Raw genomic sequence first — 19,850 nt, forward strand, 5'->3', positions numbered from 1 at the left:
AATTAAATACGGGATCAGTGGCCACTTTAGGAGGTATAATCTACCTAGGGCAGCAAGTTAAGGCAATCTCTTTGATGTTAAACCCAAACAAACATTATCACCTGAAGAAATGTCTGCTGTTTAAAGTCAAACAGCAGCCCCAGGAAATGAATACAATAAATAAAAGACCTTGTGTCTCCATAGGACAGATTGTGCATTCAACACACAATTACAGTATTGTGGATTAAAAACCCACTATTGTCTATCAGGTGAGTTAAATGGGGAAGCACTTGGAAGTTCCTAAGATTGAATGTCAAGTACAGCTATTCTTCATCTAGTTCTGATACAAGCACTGACAGTGTAATTAATCCATAATCTCTTACAAGATTTTTTTTTAAAGAAAAATCTAGGGTGTTATAGTGAAAAAAATTTGTAGAGAATGAGTCTATAAACAAAGTGTACGATACCATTAGGCTACACCAATGTTCATTGCAGCACTATTCACGATAGTCGAAGGTGGAAACAACTTACTTGCCCATCAGCAGATGAATGGATATACACAAAATGTGTTATATACACACAATGGAATATTTACCGTAAAGAGAAATGAAGTCCTAAAGCATGCTATACTATGGATGAACCTTGAAAACATGCTGAGTGAAATAAATCAGTCACAAAAGGACAAATATTGTATGATACTACTTATATGAAATAGACAAATGCATAGAGACCAGAGCTTATTAGTGGTTACCAGGCGTGGGAGGGAGGAGGAAAGGAGGAGAGGTTGCTAAGGGGTGGTACTGAGTTTCTGTTAATTGTGGTGGGATAATATGGGAGAATAGTGTTGATGGTGGCACAACATGATCAGTGTACTTGATGTCATTGAACTGTACATGCAAAAATTGTTGAACTGGCAAATGTTTTGTTACACATACTTTTACCCCTATATATTCAATTTATGTTCAAACATTGTAGACAGTCATTTAGAAGAATAAATTAATGAAACTGTATTGGAATAAAATCATGCTACTACTTACTGGGCAAAATTTTGTCAAAATATAACGTTAATGCCATATAGAGAAGCACATCAAACAGCAACATGAAAAAAGTAGCTACTATTAGGTATGGGTTGCTTGAAGGATCCAAAGGGGCATTAGAATTCACATCATAGTCCAAATGTATAAGCTGAAAAAAAAAAATACATCGAATTTAAAAGAATTTATATATTGCTAAGATTTATTATTATCTTATTTCTGGTCAGCATTGGGGTTGCAAAAGATAAATAAGACATAATTCCTGTCATTACAATGCTCAGACCTATTGGAAGGCATAGCAATGAAACCATCTAACTGTAAAGCAATTTGGGAAGTACCTTGGTGGAGGTGTGTACTGAGTGCTAAGCAGGTAGGTCCTCTAGGAGGAAGTAAACACTCAAGGAAAGTGCTATTTCGCTGAACCTCACCTAGGATTTCATCAGGTTTAGGACGAGGAGAAACGGAGGACGTTCCAGACAGGGGCCTTTATTTGAAAATAAAAATATGGCGGAGTGAAAGTACTTCAATAGTTGAGAAAGACACAAGAATAATCATTTCCTGAAATATACTCAGGTATGAGGTGTTTATAGGTAGCCAGACCCTTTGCTGTTGGTTGAGCTGATTCTGACACATAGCAGCCCTATAGGACAGAGTAGAACTGCCTCACAGGGTTTCCAGGGAGTGGCTGGTAGATTCGAACTGCCCACTTTTTGTTTAGCAGCTGAGCTCTTAACCACTGCGCCACCAGGGCTCCTTATAGGTAGCATATCCTTTAACTTATATTGATAATGTCATAAAGAGAATTAATTATTTTGCAAGGAGGTTCAGCTTCATGTAAGAAGAAAATGATAAATTATAGAACTGGACAATTAAAGGTAGAAATTCAATTTCTACTCAATTCCTGATTTTTTAATGCTTGTGATAATATTGAGGGTCATGTTTTCTGAGCATTAAATCAGACAAATATTTATTGGGATAATCCATTAAAAGTAGAATCTGAACCCTATCAATAATGGAGTATTATCCTTTATTTTGTGGCTTGAAAACTAATTGTGTTGAGAGAGAAAAATAAAACCACTCCTATTCCTTAAGTGTTTATCTTTGCAACAGTGGGTGGGAATTTTAATGCTTAAAACATCTAACATGAATTATTCAGAGAAAATCTGTTGTAAAGCTTTTGTAATAAATGGAACAGTTCTGTTGAGTCTTACCTGGGCCATTCCAACAGTGAAGGCAAAGGGGCTAAGAACACATAAGGTCCACTCCAGAAATGCAGGAAGGTGTCTGTACAATGCAGTAAATCCCAGGGTCCCCCAAAAGACAGTGAGAAGGAACATGACCAGGCCAGTAAAGGAAGGTTTCTTTATCAACACGCTCATCAGGAAAGCTAAAGTTATCTGAGAGGGGACAAAAACCTCAGCTGGTACATAATGCTCTGAGAATCATTGGTAGCATCATAGAAGAACTTTATATTACGAAAATATAAACCAAACCAAACCCCCTGCCGTCAAGTCGATTCCGACTCACAGTGACCCTATAAGACAGAGTAGAACTGCCCCACAGAGTTTCCAAGGAGTGCCTGGCAGATTTGAACTGCCAGCCTCTTGGGTAGCAGCTGTAGCACTTAACCACTATGCCACCAGGGTTTCCACGAAAGTATAGTTCATCCATTTTTCCACTTCTAGATACTGGTTCATACAAATACTGCAAACAGAAGAGGTGTTATCAGAATCATAGCCCAGTGACAGACAACTAGCACGTTTCTATGGGAAAGAGTCCTAGTCAAGGCAGTGAGAGTGAGAAGGAGGAGGAGGTGGAAGAGAAAGAAGAGGAAGAAAAGGAAGAAGAGGAGGAGGAAGAAGAATAAGAGAAAGAGGATGAGGAGGAAGAGGAATAAAAACAGGAAGAAGAAGAAGAGAAGAGGAAGAGGTATTAAATTCACCAACTCACCAAAGACAGGCCATAGAGGAGAAATAGTATGAAGACCACCATGAAGGAAGTCAGGACAACAATTTGGGCAGATTTTACAATAAGAGCCATCAAGGTGGCTATAATAAAGATGAAACCAGCATATATCAAACCCCAGGAGAGCCTAGCACAGAAACAAAAGCAGGAATTCAGCATGCTGTTATTATATCACTTCGTTCATTCATTTTTGTCAGCAAATAATTTGTCACGACTACCATGAATTAAGGGTGAAGGGAATACAACAGCTAAAGGAGCAAAAAACTTCCCTGACCTTGCAGCTCATATTCTGGGGGGACTGTAGAGAATAAACAAAACTGGTAAAATAGGTAGTTAATTGCAGCATGTGAAGAAAATAAACTGTGTGAAATAATGAGAGTAACTGGGATTGGTTTGGGGGGGAAATGTCTATGAGGATTTTTAGCACTAAACTTCGTCCAGTAAAGTGAAATTTTGGACAGAAAATAGAAGATACAATGGGGTTTAGCAAACTTTTTCTGTAAAGAACCAAATAGTAAATATTTTAGGCTTTGTGGGCCGTATGGTCTCTGTTGCAACTACTCAGTGCTGCCTTTGTAGCACAAAAGCAGCCAGAGACAATATGGAACTGGATGACCGTGCCTGTGTTCCAATAAAACTTTATTTGTAGAGACAAAAATTTGAATTTTGTATAAGTCTTACGTGTCATAGACGTTATCGTTCCTTTGATTTTTCAAGCATTTGAAAGTGCAAAAGCCATTCTTAGCTTGCAGATCATACATAAACAGACAGTGGGCCAGATTTGGCCCACAGCTCACCAACTCTTAATACAGATGTTTAGATATAGACATAGACATAGGACCTAGATACCAGTATAGTTATGAAGATTTTTTTTTCTTACTATCAATGCCAAAGGAAAATGAAGAAAATTCTTTATAGTGGAAAGAGAATAAGCTTTCCAATTACGCAGATCTGGGTTCAAGTTTTCTCTGTTATATTTTAACTATGGGATCCTAAGAGGTAGTTACTTAGTCTCTCTAAACTTCACTTCCCTCTACTGGAAAATAATAAGAGAATTAAATGAAAGGATGTATGTTATGAGTTTAACATGGTGACTGGTTTATAGTACATGCACAATGAACACTTAGTTTGCTTTTCTCCAAACTAGAAAATGCCATCATGGTCTGGTCTTATTTTTAATGCCTAATTGTAATGATTCCTTTTTCACTATACCATTTTTTTCATCTGAAACTGTTCACTTCTCTGAGTTCCATTGACTTCTCCTTAATTTTATTAAAATGCTGTACAGATAGAATGTCATGCCCTTTTCTTATACAAACAAAATTGGATTTATTTTGCTTCTTTGTTATTGCCTTTTTTTTTTTAAATAATATTGGTTACTTTTCTCTCTTTGTAGATTTTCACTACTTTTTAAAAATATAACGACCAAAATTTCTTTCAGTATTGAGTTACACAATTTTAACACAAAAAGGGACGCCTCGAAAAACTCCCATTCTAGATCAAACCATCAAGACATCTCCGTTCTTACACTCAGTTTGTTGAGCACATCTGGAGGAAAAATAAAACACATTTAGTGTTATCTTGGCAATACTAAAAATAAGTAACCTCCCAACTCAACAGTCTGACATTATTTTAAAGACTATATATATAGCACATGCCTAGAACTATCCTATATATTCTACGTATCATATTTTACACTGAGAATAATATTCACTGTGTGTGAAAGGCAAATTCAAGACTGAAACCGCTGCTTTCTGTATTCAGAACTCATGTTTTTACCACTATCTGTGTCTAATACATCACTTGGCTAAACTCATCGAAAAATTTGTGGATGCCCAGGGATTTGAACCCCAGTTTCCTACTTTGCAATCTACTGTCTTCTCAAGCCACAATACTTTCCAAAGTTCTATCAACTCCTATAAATTACTGAGTATTTAATCTTTCTTAAGCGCCAGAAAAGTCACTTTACATACATTTTTTTTCTTTAATCCTCATGGCCAATATGAGGTAGGTATTATTATCAATTTTTTACAGAAAAGAAACTGAGGTTTAAAGAGACGAAAATAACTTGTGCAAGAAGGTAGTAACTAAATGCTGAGATGGAGATCCATGGTTTCCTCCTTCCCAGGCCCATGCTCTTACCACCTGCTACACTGCCTCCACTTTGAAAAGTTCTATGCTTAAAAAGCAGGTCAACTTCTTTTCCTCAATGTCATAAAAATGCTGACTCATTCAACATGGGCTCATAATCAATTGCCATCTCTAACAAAGCATATGTCCCATAAATTTCACTGAGTGTACATATTTGGGTTCACCCAGACATGGTAACTAGTGAGGAGAATCATGGTTAGTACGTCTACCGCACTGAAAACCCAACCAAACCACTGCTGCAGAGTCAATTCTGACTCATAGCAATTCCACAGGACAGAGTAGAGCTGTCCAATAGAGTTTCCAAGGCTATAAATCTCTACCGCACTAGGCTTTCTTTAATTCAGAGGAATATGGAAAATTCCAGTTATCAGGCCTGGAAGTCCATCTACTCCATACATTTATCACTTACTACTTTATGAAAACTTCAAGTTTAAATGTACTTTAGAGTCCTGTGAAGTCCAACCAGCTAAGTTGTTTTGTTTGTTAATGCGGCATGATGGAGGGTAATGTATGATTTACCAGAATGCTGACTCTCGAAGGCCCATCGTTGTCATCACTGCCTTAATGGACTGTCTTTCTTGACAAACATTGACTGATGCATAGTATATGAATGCAGAAAAAGAAATAATGCAGAAGAAAATGAAAAAATCAGTCAAAATTCCTCCTTGGGCAACAAAAGGTAATATCTTCATATGTATCCCAGTAACAGACATGAGCTCTTCCATCACTGAATGGTTTGTTGTAATCTAAATTAAGATATCAATGAACAAGTTGTTATTATTAGACTAATTAACATCATGTGCTTTTTCTCCCAATTATAAATACTCCTGTGCAAGCCACATTTTAAAATATATGCTCCGTATATTTCCTGGAATGCTCCAGATTTTGTCTTGACTCCTAAGAACATCCCTCCTTAACTTCTTCTCTCAACAAAATTCTACTCGTGCTTCAAGACTCAGCTGAAATGGTCCTTCATTTAGTAAGTTTTACCTTTCTTAGCAGATAATGTCTGCTTCTTTGCTTGCCCAACACACCATTTATAATTCCATGCTAAAACCTAAAGTCTTATTATAACTACATATTCACATTTCTATCTCCCCTACTACCTAGTATCCTCTGTTCTATTTATTTCCTCATCCCCAGTGCTTAGCAAAATAGCTCAAATATCGTAGTTTTCAGTATATTGCACCAAATCAATGAACTGAATGAAATTTAGTATAGGACGATTCATTATATCACCATCCATCAAAATTTAATTTACAATGCAATCATTTTCTTTCAACCTAATACTCACTTCTATGATAGCAGCATTAATGGCAGCTTGAAAAGCTATGAAACCTTTCTCCCAGAATTTTGAACTGTCACATGTGATTTTTTCATCCACTGCACGACAATGAGCTTTAGGAAAAGAAGAACACAACTATTCATATGGGATGGGCAATTCTTGTTATAGGAAAAATCATATTATACAATGCTTCAAATATTCTAAAGTAAACCCAAAGTCCATGATAATATAGTATATGCTAAGAATTCTCAACTGTGTTTGTAGAGCTCATCCTAAGAAACCACAGTAGAATTGCTTTATTCATTTTAAGATCAGCTCTGAATGATTTTTTTATTCAATTTTATGACTTTCTCCAATAGTTAACTGAGTGTTGTTCTTCTATTGTTGGCGCCAAAAAAATAAATGAAGCCATTAAATTAAAAAATATATATTGGTAATCGTTGAGCAAAAGCCTTTTCATAAGACCTTTTATAGGGGTAACCCATTGCCGCTGAGTTGATTCCGACTCATGGAGACCCTATAGGGCAGAGCAGAACTGCCCCGCAGGGTTTCCAAGCAGTGGCTGGTGGATTTGAACTGCCGACCTTTTGGTTAGTAGCCAAAAGCTTAACCACTGCACCACCAGGGCCCCATTTATAGGGGTAGCATAGGAATAATAGCCAATATAATAATTTCTTAATAAAATAAATTACTTAAGAATATAGGTTTTATTTAGTAAGGATTAATCCCTTTTAAATTTAGAAATCAAAAATGTGTGTGCATGTGTGCGTACGTGTGTGTGTTTAGTTCATTTCACATCTGCTATCAAATATGCTCCCTTGTGGTTCATGATATAATAGCAAAAAAAAAAATTCTAACAAGAAAGTTACCTGAATGGTCTCTATGTTCCTCCATCCTGGGGATTCTTTGTCCCCAGGAAAACTTCAAATGATATGAGAAAGTATCATTAAAGATAATTCTCACTGCATCAATAGAGTAGTTTAATTCCAGTTCATTCATGCTTTCTTCATCAGCGAATCCCATAATTGTTCTTCCTGCCACATGAAAAAAGGGAATAGCTACATAAGAAGATTTCCATGTGGTCCAAAGACAGCATGCCATATTTCAATTGCTTTACGATTATTTCTTTACTGTTTGTAGTGCTGGTCCTAAATAAGAGACTCAAACTTTTCAACGCAGAGAGAGAGCAAGTGAGAATGATAGCGGAGGGAGGAGCAAGAGAGAGAGAGTGAAAGACAGAGAGATTGACGTCTAATGTGCTGGATAAAATTAGAATTGTTTAATCACAAAGATATTCTGCCTTTCCAAATAGGCAATTTAATAAGTAATTTAGAATGGAATGAATTTGTAATACTACTAGCAATATCGATACAGACATTTAAACTCACGTAAATACAAGCTTACTCAGAGTTACAATTTATACTATATATAATAATATATCATTATGTATTAGAGTTATATTGTATAATATGTAACTATATATAACATAAGAACACAGACATATAACATATATGTATATATGCATATACATATGCATTCACATATATACATGCAACATATACGTATATATGTTAGTACAGTATATATTTCCACTTGACAATGATGTCAACATGGCCAAATTTCCAAAGACAACATAACATATTAAATTCTAATAGTGTTTTCTCAAGAGACTTTTATTCTAAAATACATAAGAAAAACTCATGACTGTTAAGGCTGAGATCTGGGTTAAGAGAGTAAATTGCAATATGAGCCAGTATTCAGAGCTCTGAGATAGCAATATGAAGCATGGCCCAGTCTAACTTACATTGAGCCAAAGAGGACGCTCATCTGTCTTAGTGATTTGATCAGGGGTGGGCCTGTGAACTAAACCATTCAGTCAGAACCAATGAGCACCAGACCTGACACTTTTATTGGACCTCTTGAGGAGTAATTACTTTTTCCCCTGGGGTTGATAATTTTATCATCCAAGTGTACAGCACTTACTGATGAAGATCAAAGATTACAGCTTTCAGTATGGATTAAATTTCAACATAAAGAAAACAAAAATCCTCATAACTGAACTAATAAGTAACATCATGATAAACTGAGAAAATGTTGAAGTTGTCAAGGTTTTCATTTTACTTGGATCCACAATTAACACCCATGGAAGCACGCAGTCAATAAGTCAAACAAACTGTCAAGGATAAAACAAAACTGAAAGATTTACAACACAGAACTAGAGATGTCAATGTGAACATGTTGACAACATCAGAATAAAAGGGAGAATACACGGTGTAGGTATAAACCCAAAATCCAGTACCATCGAGTCGATTCCAACTCATAGCAATCCTATAGAACAGAGTGGAACTGCCCCATAGAGTTTCCAAGGAGCGCCTGGTGGATTCGAACTGCCGACCCTTTGGTTAGCAGCCGTAGCACTTAACCACTACACCACCAGGGTTTCCGGTGTAGGTACAGAACTTTCAAATGGAGAGGAAGTCAAGGTGATATCAAGTAATAAAAGACTGGTTCAAACTTAAGAAGATAGGGGAAATTTTCAAGTTAACCACAAAGAAAGTTAACAAACCTCCTCATCAAAATAAAGAAGAAAAATATAAAGTCTCAGTAAACACAAAATCCACAATAATAAAAGAAAAGAAATTCCGCAAACAAAAGGAACTCAGCACAGGAGAGTAAGAAGAACAAAGAAAACCTCAGCACCACAAAAAAAAAGCACTATAAAAAAAAATAAATAATGACAGCGATAAACTCACACCTATTGATAATCACATTGAATGTAAATGGCTTAAATGTACCCATAACGAGACAGAGTGACAGAATAGATTTAAAAAAAAAAATGACCATCAATATGCTGTCTATAAGAAACACACCTCAGAGACAAAGACATAAATATATCAAAGATCAAAGGATGGAAAAAATATATCAAGCAAACAGCAACCAAAGAAAGGCAGAAGTGACAATACTAATTTTAGATAAAATAGACATTAGGGCAAAATCCACCACATATCATGACTAAAGGAATAATCCACTATGACGACATAACCATAATAAATATCTACATACCCAAGAGCAGGGCTTCAAAATGCATAAAACAAACTCTAACAGCACTGAAAAGAGAAATTGATAGTTCCACAGTAATAGTAGGAAACTTCAACACAACACTCTCAGTAAATGACAGAAGATCTAGAAAGAATCTCAAAGAAGATAAAAGATGATCTGAAGGCCACAATCAACCATATTGACCTCATAGACATATATTGACCATTCTATCCAGTTGCAGCAAAGTATAAATTCTTTCCCAATATACATGGAACATTCTCCAGAGTAGACCACATCTTAGGCCACATAGCAACACTTAACAAAATCCAAAAGGTTGAGACAATACAAAGCATCTCCTCTGATCACGTCATGAAAGTAGAAATTAATAACATGAAGCGCAAGGGAAAAAAAAAAAATACAGAAACTGAATAACACCTTCCTTAAAAACCACTGGATAGAGACTTCCCGCCAACATGGTGCTATAAACAGAAGCATCATGCCGTTCCTCCACAGCAAACACCCGAAAAACTAAGGAAAACAGAGACAAATGTCATTCCTGGAACCTGAAGTGCCAAATGAAGAGATAGAGAACTCAGCCAAACGCCTAATGCACTAAGAAACTGACAGAGGACAGAGAGAGAGGGGAGATACGTGTGGAGGGCCCCATCAGCTAACGCAGCACAGATCCACCATCTTAGAGTCCAGTCGGGGATCCGCAGACAGGGAGCACAGGGAAGCAGCTTTATGGAACTCCCAGTAGGAGACAGAGCACCCAGTAACCAGTGATGCACACTTTCCCACCCCCCATTCTCTCCCTGCTGCTCTACCTCCAAGCTTCCTGGCTGGCTGCGGTGGCTCAGCTGACCAGGAGGGCAGCATCCGTGCGCTTGGATTCACCCCACCCACATCGGAGATCAGAGGACAGGGAGTATGGGAAAACAGATTCATGATGTTCCCACCAGGAGACAGAGCACCTGGTAATGAGCAATATACTCTTTCCTAGCCCCTTCCCTCCCCCACCCCCTGCAGCCGCCTCTGCTTCCCACCAGCGGCAGTCTCTTGGCTGGGAGGCAACTGCTTTGGCCTCAGGCTGCTTGGATTCTCCCTGCCCACACTGGTGGGGCCCCTGAGCTTGTGTTGGTTTTTCCGTCTCTTTTGGTTTCTTCTGAGACTCCTACCACCTCCCCCTCCCTCCTCTGGAACACCGGGCTTTGTGTGGCATCTTTGCTTCTTCTTGAAAGGCTGTGAAGCCACACCTGACTGGGGAACCACTCCCCCTACCCGGAACACCACGCTGGTGGGATCCCTGGGGCTTTTTTCTCCTTTGTTTTGCTTTGTTCGTTTGTTTTCTTTTTCTTTTTGCAGCTTGGGAGCCCCTTCTAGCTGGGCTGCAGTGCACAGCTTAGGAGCCACTCCCCAAATCTGTGCAGCCACTTGGGTGGGATCCCTGGAGGCATTTCTTTTGTTCTTCTTCTTTTTTTTTTTTTTGTCTCTTTTTCCCTGTCTGTCTTCACTTCTCAGTTCTTGTCTCTCTACACTTATCTTCTTTCCCTGTTTCCTGAATACCTGGTGATGTGTGACATCTATACCCTCCCCCCACCCAGCCAGGCTATGCTGTGCAGCCTGGGAACCACTTCCCAGGTCTTAGTGGCCCCACCGGTGGGACTCCGGGACTCCTGGGAGCTTTTCTTTTCCAAATTTTTATCTAGTTGTTTTTTTCTTCCCCCCGCCCTTATTTTCTTCTTGCTTTTCTCCATTTCTCCGTTTCTCATCTCTCCACTCCAACAACAAGCTCCCTTAGCACTTTTTTTTTTCTCTTTCCTTCTTTGCTTGTTTGTTTTTGGCTCCTTTTTTCTCTACTCTCTCTCCTCTTTCCCACACCTCTGTTAGCTCTACACATCACAACCTCCCTACTCTTTCCTGCCTACCTGCACCATGCACTGAACATCACACCACTGAGCAGCACAGGCACAGCCTTCTGGAAGCTGCCCAGCCCTGATTCCTGGTCTGATCTGCCTGCCCTAGAACTTGCCACAAAGAACCCATCCCAGCCCTTCCCCTTCAGGACCTGCCCTGCTGCACCACTGCTGCACAACTGGCCCTGCCCATTGGCCAAGGAGGTGAAAAGTATCTTGACTACAGATGAGCAAACAACAAAGAACGCACAGCCTGCCTGCTCAGACATAACCAAATAAAACAAAAAAGCAGGACAAAACAAACAAATCTATAATCAAGAAAGGAAGAAAATAACTACTGAATATCCTGAAGATAGAAGAAGATACCAAAGCATATAAAAAACAGAACAGGATGGGCCCAGTAGGCATCCAAAATAAAACACCAGATGATTTTCCAGTAGAAGAAAAGGCACTAGAACTACCTGACTGGAAATTCAAATCTCTAATACTCAGACCAATTCAAGAGTTGAAGCAAAAAGTGACAAAAATGAGGAAAAAATAGACAAAGTTTTGCAAAAGGCAAATTCATGAAAAATACAGACAAAAAAAAAAATGGAACTATTCAGGGAAGTAATACTGGAACAAAATGCCAAAATAAATTCACAACCAGAAATCATGCAAAAACAATTAGAAATCCAAAAGATAAACAACAAGATTTCAGAAATGGACAGTGTCATAGAAGGGCTGAGGAGCATGTTTGAAACAATGGAAGACAGAACCAGAAACTGAAGACAAACACTTGGATACAACTCTGTTAAAGGAAAAATCAAAAAAAAAAAAAAAGAAGGAAGAAAAATAAAGAGACCCTGAGAATTATGTGGGAAACAATCAAAAGCAAAAATTTATGAGTGATTGGAGTTCCAGAACAGAGAGAGAAAATAGAAACCACAGAGAGGATCACTGAAGAATTGCTGACAGAAGACTTCCCTAATATGAATGATGAAAAGCTGACCATCCAAGAAACTCAATGAACCTCATATAGGATAGACCCCAAAAGAAAAACACCAAAGCATATCATAATCACACTTGCCAAAACCAAAGACAAAGAAAGAAACCTGAGAGCAGCTCGAGAAAAACAAAAAGTCACATACAGAGGTGAAACAAGAACAGTAAGCTCTAATCATTCAGCAGAAACCCTGCAGGCAAGACTGCAATGGGATGACATATATAAAACCTTGAAAGAAAAAAATTGCCAACCAAGAATACTATATCCCGCAAAACTTTTGTTCAAATATGATGGTGAAGTTAGGACATTTCCAGACAAACAGAAATTAAGGGAATATGTAAAAACAAAACCAAACTTACAAGAATTATTAAAGGGAGTCTTCAGTCTTTTTTTTTTTCAGTCTTAGAACAAACAACATCAGACCAGAGCCTGAATCTAGGACGCAAGATTGCACCAGTCAGATACCAACATAGGAAATGAACTCTCAAGGACTATCCTAAACAAAACAATTGCAACAGGAAACCAGAGAGGTTAATCTGTAAATGACAACAACATCAGAACAATAAAAGAGGGAATAAACAGTATAGGTATAGAACTCTATAGTGGAGAGGGAGGCAAGGTGATACCAAGCAATAATAAAAAACCAAACCCATTGCCGTCGAGTCAATTCCAACTCATAGCGACCCTATAGGACAGAGTAGAACTGCCCCATAGAGTTTCCAAGGACAGCCTGGTGGATCAAGTAATAATAGACTGGTACAAACCTAGGAAGATAAGAGTAAATTTCAAGGTAACCACAAGAAAGTTAACAAACCTACCCATCAAAATAAAGAAGAAAAACATAAAGTCTCAATAAAAACAAAATCTACAAAAACAAAAGAATTCCACAAACAAAAGGAACTCAGCACAGGACATTATGCTGAGTGAAATAAGTCAATCACGAAAGGACAAATATCGTATGAGGCCACTACTGTAAAAACTCGTGAAAATGTTTACATACAAAAAGAAACAATCTTTGATGGTTACAAGTGAGGGGAGGGGTGGGGATGGAAAAACACTTAATAGACAAAAGATAAGTGGGAACTTTGGTGAAGGGTAAGACAGCACACAATATTGGGGAAGCCAGCACAGCCTGTACAAGGCAAGGCCATGGTAGCTCCATAGATATATCCAAACTCCCTGAGGGACTGAATTGCTGGGCTGAGGGCTGTGGGGACCATGATCCCAGGGAACATCTAAGTCAATTGGCATAAGAGAATTTTTAAGAAAATGTTCTACATTCTACTTTGACGAGTAGCATCTTAAAAGTCTGTGAAAGGCCATCTAGGATACTCCACTGGTCTCACCCCATCAGGAGTAAGGAAGGATGAAGAAGACTAAAGACACAAGGGAAAGATTAGTCCACAGGACTAATGGACCACATCTACCATGCCCTCCACCAGACTGAGTCGAGTACAACGAGATGGTGCTTGGCTACCACCACTGACTTCCTTGACACCGATCACAATAGAGGGCCCTGGACAGAATTGGAGAAAAATACAGAACAAGATTCTAACTCGAAAAGAAAGACCAGGCTTACTGGCCTAACAGAGACTGGAGAAACCATGACAGTATGGCCCCTGGACACCCTTTCAGCTCAGTAATGAGGCCACTCCTGAGGGTCACCCTTCAACCAAAGATTGAACAGGCCCATGGAACAAAACAAGACTAAAGGGGCACACCAGCCCTCGGGCAGGGACTGGAAGGCAGGATAGAGCAGGAGTACTAGTAATAGGGAACCCAGGGTTGAGAAGGAAGAGTGCTAACAGGTCGTAGGGTTGTTAACCAATGTCACAGAACAATGTGTGTACTAATTGTTTGATGTGAAACTAGTTTGTTCTATAAACCTTCATCTAAAGTTCAACAAAAATAAAAAAGAAGAAGGAAATAAGTAAATAAAAACCACTGAGTAATAGAAGAAATCAAAGATGGAAAAAAAAAATTCTAGAAAACTACCAGAAGTAATAGAAAGATTCAGCAAAGTAGAAGGATATAAGATAAACCAAAAAAAAAAAAACCAGTTGGATTCCTGTGACACCAATAAAGAAAATGACAAAAAGGAAATCGGGAAAGCAATAGCATTTATAATACCCACCTAAAAAAATAAAACATTTAGGAATAAATCTAATGAGAGATGTAAAAGATCTATAAAATGAAAACTACAAAACACTACTGCAAGAAACTAAAAGAGACCTACATAAATGGAAAAAAGTACCATCATCATGAATAGGTAGACCCAACATTGTGAAAAAGTCAATTCTACCCAAAGCAATGTACAAATACAATACAATCCCGCTCCAAATACCAACAGCATTTTTTAACAAGATAGAAAAACTAAGCACTAACTTTATATGGAAAGGAAAGAGACCCCAGATAAGTAAAGCATTGCTGAAGACGAACAAAAGTAGGAGGCCTCATACTACCTGACCTCAGAACCTACTATCCAGCTATGGTAGTCAAAACAACCTGGTACTAGTAAGACAGACACACTGACCAAGGGAACAGAATTGAGAACCCAGATGTAAATCCATCCACCTGTGGTCGTCTGATCTTTGACAAGGGCCCAAAGTCCATCAGATGGGTAAAAAACAGTCTTTTTAACAAAAGGTGCTGGAAAAACTGAATGTTCATCTGCAAAAAAAATGAAAGAGGACACATACCCGACACCATACACAAAAACTAATTCAAAATAGACCAAAGACCTAAATACAAAACCAAAAAGTATAAAGGTCATGGAAGAAAAAATACAGTCAATGCTATATGGCACAAATAGGATACAAACCATAACTAACAACACACAAACACCAGAAGATAAGCTAGATAACTGGGATCTTCTAAAAATTAAACACTCATGCTCCTCAAAAGACTTCACCAAAAGAGTAAAAAGAGAACCTACAGACTGGGGGAAAAATTTGGCTATTATAAATCCAACGAAGGTCTAATCTCTAAAATCTACAGGAAAACCCAACACCTCTAAAACAAAAAGACAAATAATCCAGTTAAAAAATGAGCAAAGGATATGAATAGACACTTCATCGAAGAAGACACTCAAATGGCTAAGAGCCACATAAGGAAATGCTCTCGATCACTAGCCATTAGAGAAATGCAAATCAAAATGACAATGAGATATCATCTCATCCTGACATTACTGGCACTAAATAAAAAAATAAATGTTGGAGAGGCTGCAGGGAGATTCGAACTCTTATGCACTGCTGGTGGGAATGCAAAATGGTACAGTCATTTTGGAAAACGATCCAGTGCTTACATGAAAAGCTAAATGTAGCAATACCATATGACTCAGCAATCCCACTTTGGGAATATATCCTAGAAAAATAAGAGCCGTCACATGAATAGACATATGCACACCCATGTTCATTGCAGCATTGTTCACAATAGCAAAAAGATGGAAACAACTTAAGTGCCCGTCAACAGATGAATGAATAAACAAGCTGTTAACAAGCTTAGTCACACACAAAAAAAGCCAAACCCAGTGCCATCAAGTCGATTCCGACCCATAACCACCCTATAGGACAGAGTAGAACTGCCCCATAGTTTCCAAGGAGCGCCTGGTGGATTCAAACTGCCGACCCTTTGGTTAGCAGTCATAGCACTTAACCACTATGCCACCAGGGTTTCCACACACACACACACACAATGGAATACAACAATAAAGAATAGTGATGAATCTGAGAAACATCTCACAATGTGGATGAATCTGGAGGGCATTATGCTGAGTGAAGTAAGTCAATCACAAAAGGACAAATTCTTTATGAAAACCTCCTCAATATTGGAGGAAAGGAATATACATTAATGTTGCTAATAAAGTCTAGAAAGTTGAACATTTAACAGCCGATCAAGGAAATCCCAAATGAATGTGTGCGCTTGGTGAATAAGGAAATTATCGCGCAATGCCGGAGACCATACCTTTCAGGAATGGGGCTGAAGCCACTTTGTTCATTATCTCTTGGGTTGTTTTGGATTCGGGTGCAAATGCAACAACATAATCAGAATCATTAAAAGTATCCACACGTCCCAGATCCATGGCAGACATTTGAGGAAAGTCATTCACTTGGTGCAAATGTGAGGAAGACAGATAAGCAAACAGTACTAAAAGAAATGAGAAAAACCATTCCTACGTGGCAATGGGAGAAAAATAAAGCAAATAAATATGTGTTCAGCTACAGATTCATCAACCACAAACAATTTAAAACAATTCTACTATTTAGCTTAGATTCCGTTTGCTCTCTTTTCGAGCTTTTAATGTTTCAGCTCTCTTTTGCCCTTCAATCTGCACATTTTGAAATATACACATTGTCCATCAAGACAGGGTTATAGCATCAATTTCGATTTTAACTGAGAATCAAAGTTTATCATAGTTTAACACAAGTGAGAGAAGGGCTGGGTTACTTCATGAATGGCCCAGTGGTTTATAGCCATGGTGAAACCTGAGTGACAAGGATAAAGAAAAATTAGGTGGCATGGAATAGACAACCAGCTTCCATCAAAAGAGCAAGGTCGTGTCTTGTTTGTTTGTTTATCTTTTGCTGCCTGCTTGGGGAAGAAGATAGCCCCTAGACATTTCTCAGAAAAGAGTCAAAAAAAAAAAAAAAGTATTCATCGCTGACAACATCCTGGAATTAAAAACACAACAGACTGCATCTGCAGCCCAGTGAGAAGAACCCACTTTAAAATTCAACGTAATTCTAAACTCATGGCTTTTAGAAAAGGTATATGTCATATTCAGAGCCCTGGTGCCACAGTGGTTAAAGTGCTGGTTAAAGGTTGGCTGTTTGAACTGTCAGCTACTCCACAGGAGAAAAAAGTGGCAGTATGCTTTTGTAAAGATTTACAGCCTTGAAAACTCTATGGGGACAGTCCTATCTGTCCTATAGTGTTGCTATGAGTCAGAATCAATTCATTGGCAATGGGTTTTTTTTTTTTTTTATGTTTGTTTATGTCATATTCATCATGATTCTGTTCTGTGTATGTCTATACATAAAATACCTATCTCTGTTTATCTGAAGCCCTGGTGGCAGAGTGGTTAAGAGCTCAGCTGCTAACCAAAAGGTTGGCAGTTCAAATCCACTAGTCGCTCCTTGGAAACCCTATGGGGCAGCTCTACCTCTATCGGGTCACTATGAATCAGAATTGAATCGATGGGCTCACAGTTTTGTTGTTATTATCTGTCCATCCATCCATCCATCCATCCATCCATCCATCCATCCATCCATCCATCCATCCATCCATCCAGCCATCCAGCCATCCAGCCATCCAGCCATCCAGCCAGCCATCCAGCCATCCATCCAGCCAGCCAGCCAGCCAGCCAGCCAGCCAGCCAGCCAGCCAGCCAGCCAGCCAGCCAGCCAGCCAGCCAGCCAGCCAGCCAGCCAGCCATTCACCCATCCGACTATATACCTAGAACCATTATATATGAGAGTTAAATGATTTGAAGTAGCATATCTATACAGAGTAGGATTCCAATTAACATACCTGTGTTTATATAATCCTTGCCCCATGAAGGCAGTGATTTTTGTCTATTCACTACCCGTTGCCAGCATCTGGAACTGTGCTGGATGAAGGAATATACACATATGCACATTCACACACACACACACACACACACACACACACAATGTTTATAAAATTAGAAGTTAGTGTACCAACTCTTGAACCATAGATACTTAGTGACTGATTTTATCTTCTTTTTTATTTGCAAAGAACATAATTATTTTTAAAATCAGAAGAAAATTATTACTATTTTAAGAGAAATAAAGTTCAAAATGCAGTTATCCTTTCCTGTTGGCTTAAATGCTCTGCATTTCTTTCGAATTGCCGTTGTCTGTATCCATGGTGCAATTGTGTGAAAGTGCCTCAATTTGTCTTTGGAGTATTTACTAAATATGGGACTGCTTTCTTGATTAATTCTGAATTAAATTCTGAACCTTTCTTTGAAATTGGCCTTGAACTTCTGGACCTATGCCTTCATGAAATTCAAATAAGTCTAGATATTAAGAATTGTTAACTTCGTAGTATAAAGATGTAACTTTATTTTTCACAGTTTCTGAATATGAATTCTTTAAAAAATATCTTCTGTAAGACCAAAGATAGTGATATATATTCAAAGCAATCTTGTTTGCAATAATGTCAGATCTCATAATTAAAAAAAAAAAACTAATTCAAAATTCAGTATTATACGAAATGTTAAAGAATGAAGATAACATATATTCACATGCATGAGAAAATACACTCTGCTCTTCTAAATATGAGAAGGCATATACTCTGAACCATACCAACAAAGTCTCTCTTTTCATCCTCCATTTTTTAAGAAAGTTCTTGCAAAGAAGTGCCCATGTTTGCTGACTCGCACTGATGTGCCTCTTGCTCATTTTGACCTGTTTATTTTTTAAAAAAGCAAATAAAGGAAGTATATGTGAAGGTCTGAAATAGAAAACATTGTGCAATCAAACAAAAAGTCATAACATGTCTACAGAATAAGAAAGCCAAAACACTTAAAAAAAAAGAAAAGAAAAGAAAGATATTCTAACTCATTAGTATTGAAAGAAATAAAATGAAAATAATTATGAGATATCACTTATCTGTCATTGGCCTGACAAAATTTATAGTTTAAGAGTGCCACATGTTGTCCCCATAACACTTGGCATAATTAAATTTTCTCATAGGGATAAAGCAACTTTTATACACTGCTGATAAAACATAGACTTATCCAGCCTCTTTGGCGAGCAATTTATTACTACTTAGCAATATCCTGGGAACCCTGGTGGCGTAGTGGTTAAGAGTTACGGCTACTAACCAAAAGGTCGGCAGTTCAAATCCCCCAGGTGCTCCTTGGAAACCCTATGGGGCAGTTCTACCTTGTCCTATAGGGTCAGCTATGAATTGGAATTGACTCGACGGCAACGGGTTTGGTTTTTTTGCCGTTGTATTGTTTTTTGGTTTTTAGCAATGTCCTACCATTAATCAATTCTGCTCTTGGATATGTATATATCCTAAGAAAATTCTTGCATGGGTCTATGAGGGCCGCTATAAGTTGAAATCGACTCGACGGCAGTGGGTTTGGTTTTCTGTTTTGTTTTGTTTTTAGCAATATCCTAACATTAATCAATTCTGCTCTTGGATATGTATCCTAAGAAAATTCTTGCATGGGTATATGAGGGTACCTGTACAAGGATGTTTATCATAATGTAGGTTATTGTAGTAGGGTGTTAGAAAATCAGTTTTCATGGATGTAGATCGTAGAGTACTATGAATCAATCAGAAGCAATGGATTGGTATCCACTTAGCAGTGGGGAGGGATTTTTAAACCACAGTGTCCATTTAAAAGCTTAAGAAAAGGTGAGAGTCACAGCACAATATCATTTACATTAATTAATACAATATGCAATGCACTTTCTACAAAAACATGAGGAACTAAAGGATCTCCATCAAATACAATAAAA

General features: G+C 38.1%; 1 protein-coding gene across 5 annotated transcripts in view; it reads right to left on the reverse strand.

Annotated features, from left to right (window-relative positions):
* ABCA9 (ATP binding cassette subfamily A member 9) overlaps positions 1-19,850 on the reverse strand; it is a 78,947-nt gene that overhangs the window by 55,058 nt on the left and 4,039 nt on the right. The window contains exons 2-9 of one of the 5 annotated variants that reach the window (XM_049859328.1): positions 18,684-18,785; positions 16,318-16,500; positions 7,284-7,448; positions 6,424-6,527; positions 5,649-5,875; positions 2,964-3,105; positions 2,225-2,410; positions 1,017-1,164 (exon numbers count right to left, since the gene is read on the reverse strand). In XM_049859328.1, the coding sequence (XP_049715285.1) occupies positions 1,017-1,164; positions 2,225-2,410; positions 2,964-3,105; positions 5,649-5,875; positions 6,424-6,527; positions 7,284-7,448; positions 16,318-16,500; positions 18,684-18,711 (1,183 nt within the window). In that variant the 5' untranslated portion in view covers positions 18,712-18,785. Of the gene's footprint in view, positions 1-1,016; positions 1,165-1,351; positions 1,446-2,224; positions 2,411-2,963; positions 3,106-5,648; positions 5,876-6,423; positions 6,528-7,283; positions 7,449-16,317; positions 16,526-18,683; positions 18,786-19,850 lie in introns of those variants that run through there. The other 4 variants (XM_049859327.1, XM_049859329.1, XM_049859330.1 and 1 more) reach the window with 4 other exon arrangements.

Source organism: Elephas maximus, chromosome 19 (genome assembly GCF_024166365.1).
Source record: "Elephas maximus indicus isolate mEleMax1 chromosome 19, mEleMax1 primary haplotype, whole genome shotgun sequence".
NCBI lineage: Eukaryota > Metazoa > Chordata > Mammalia > Proboscidea > Elephantidae > Elephas > Elephas maximus.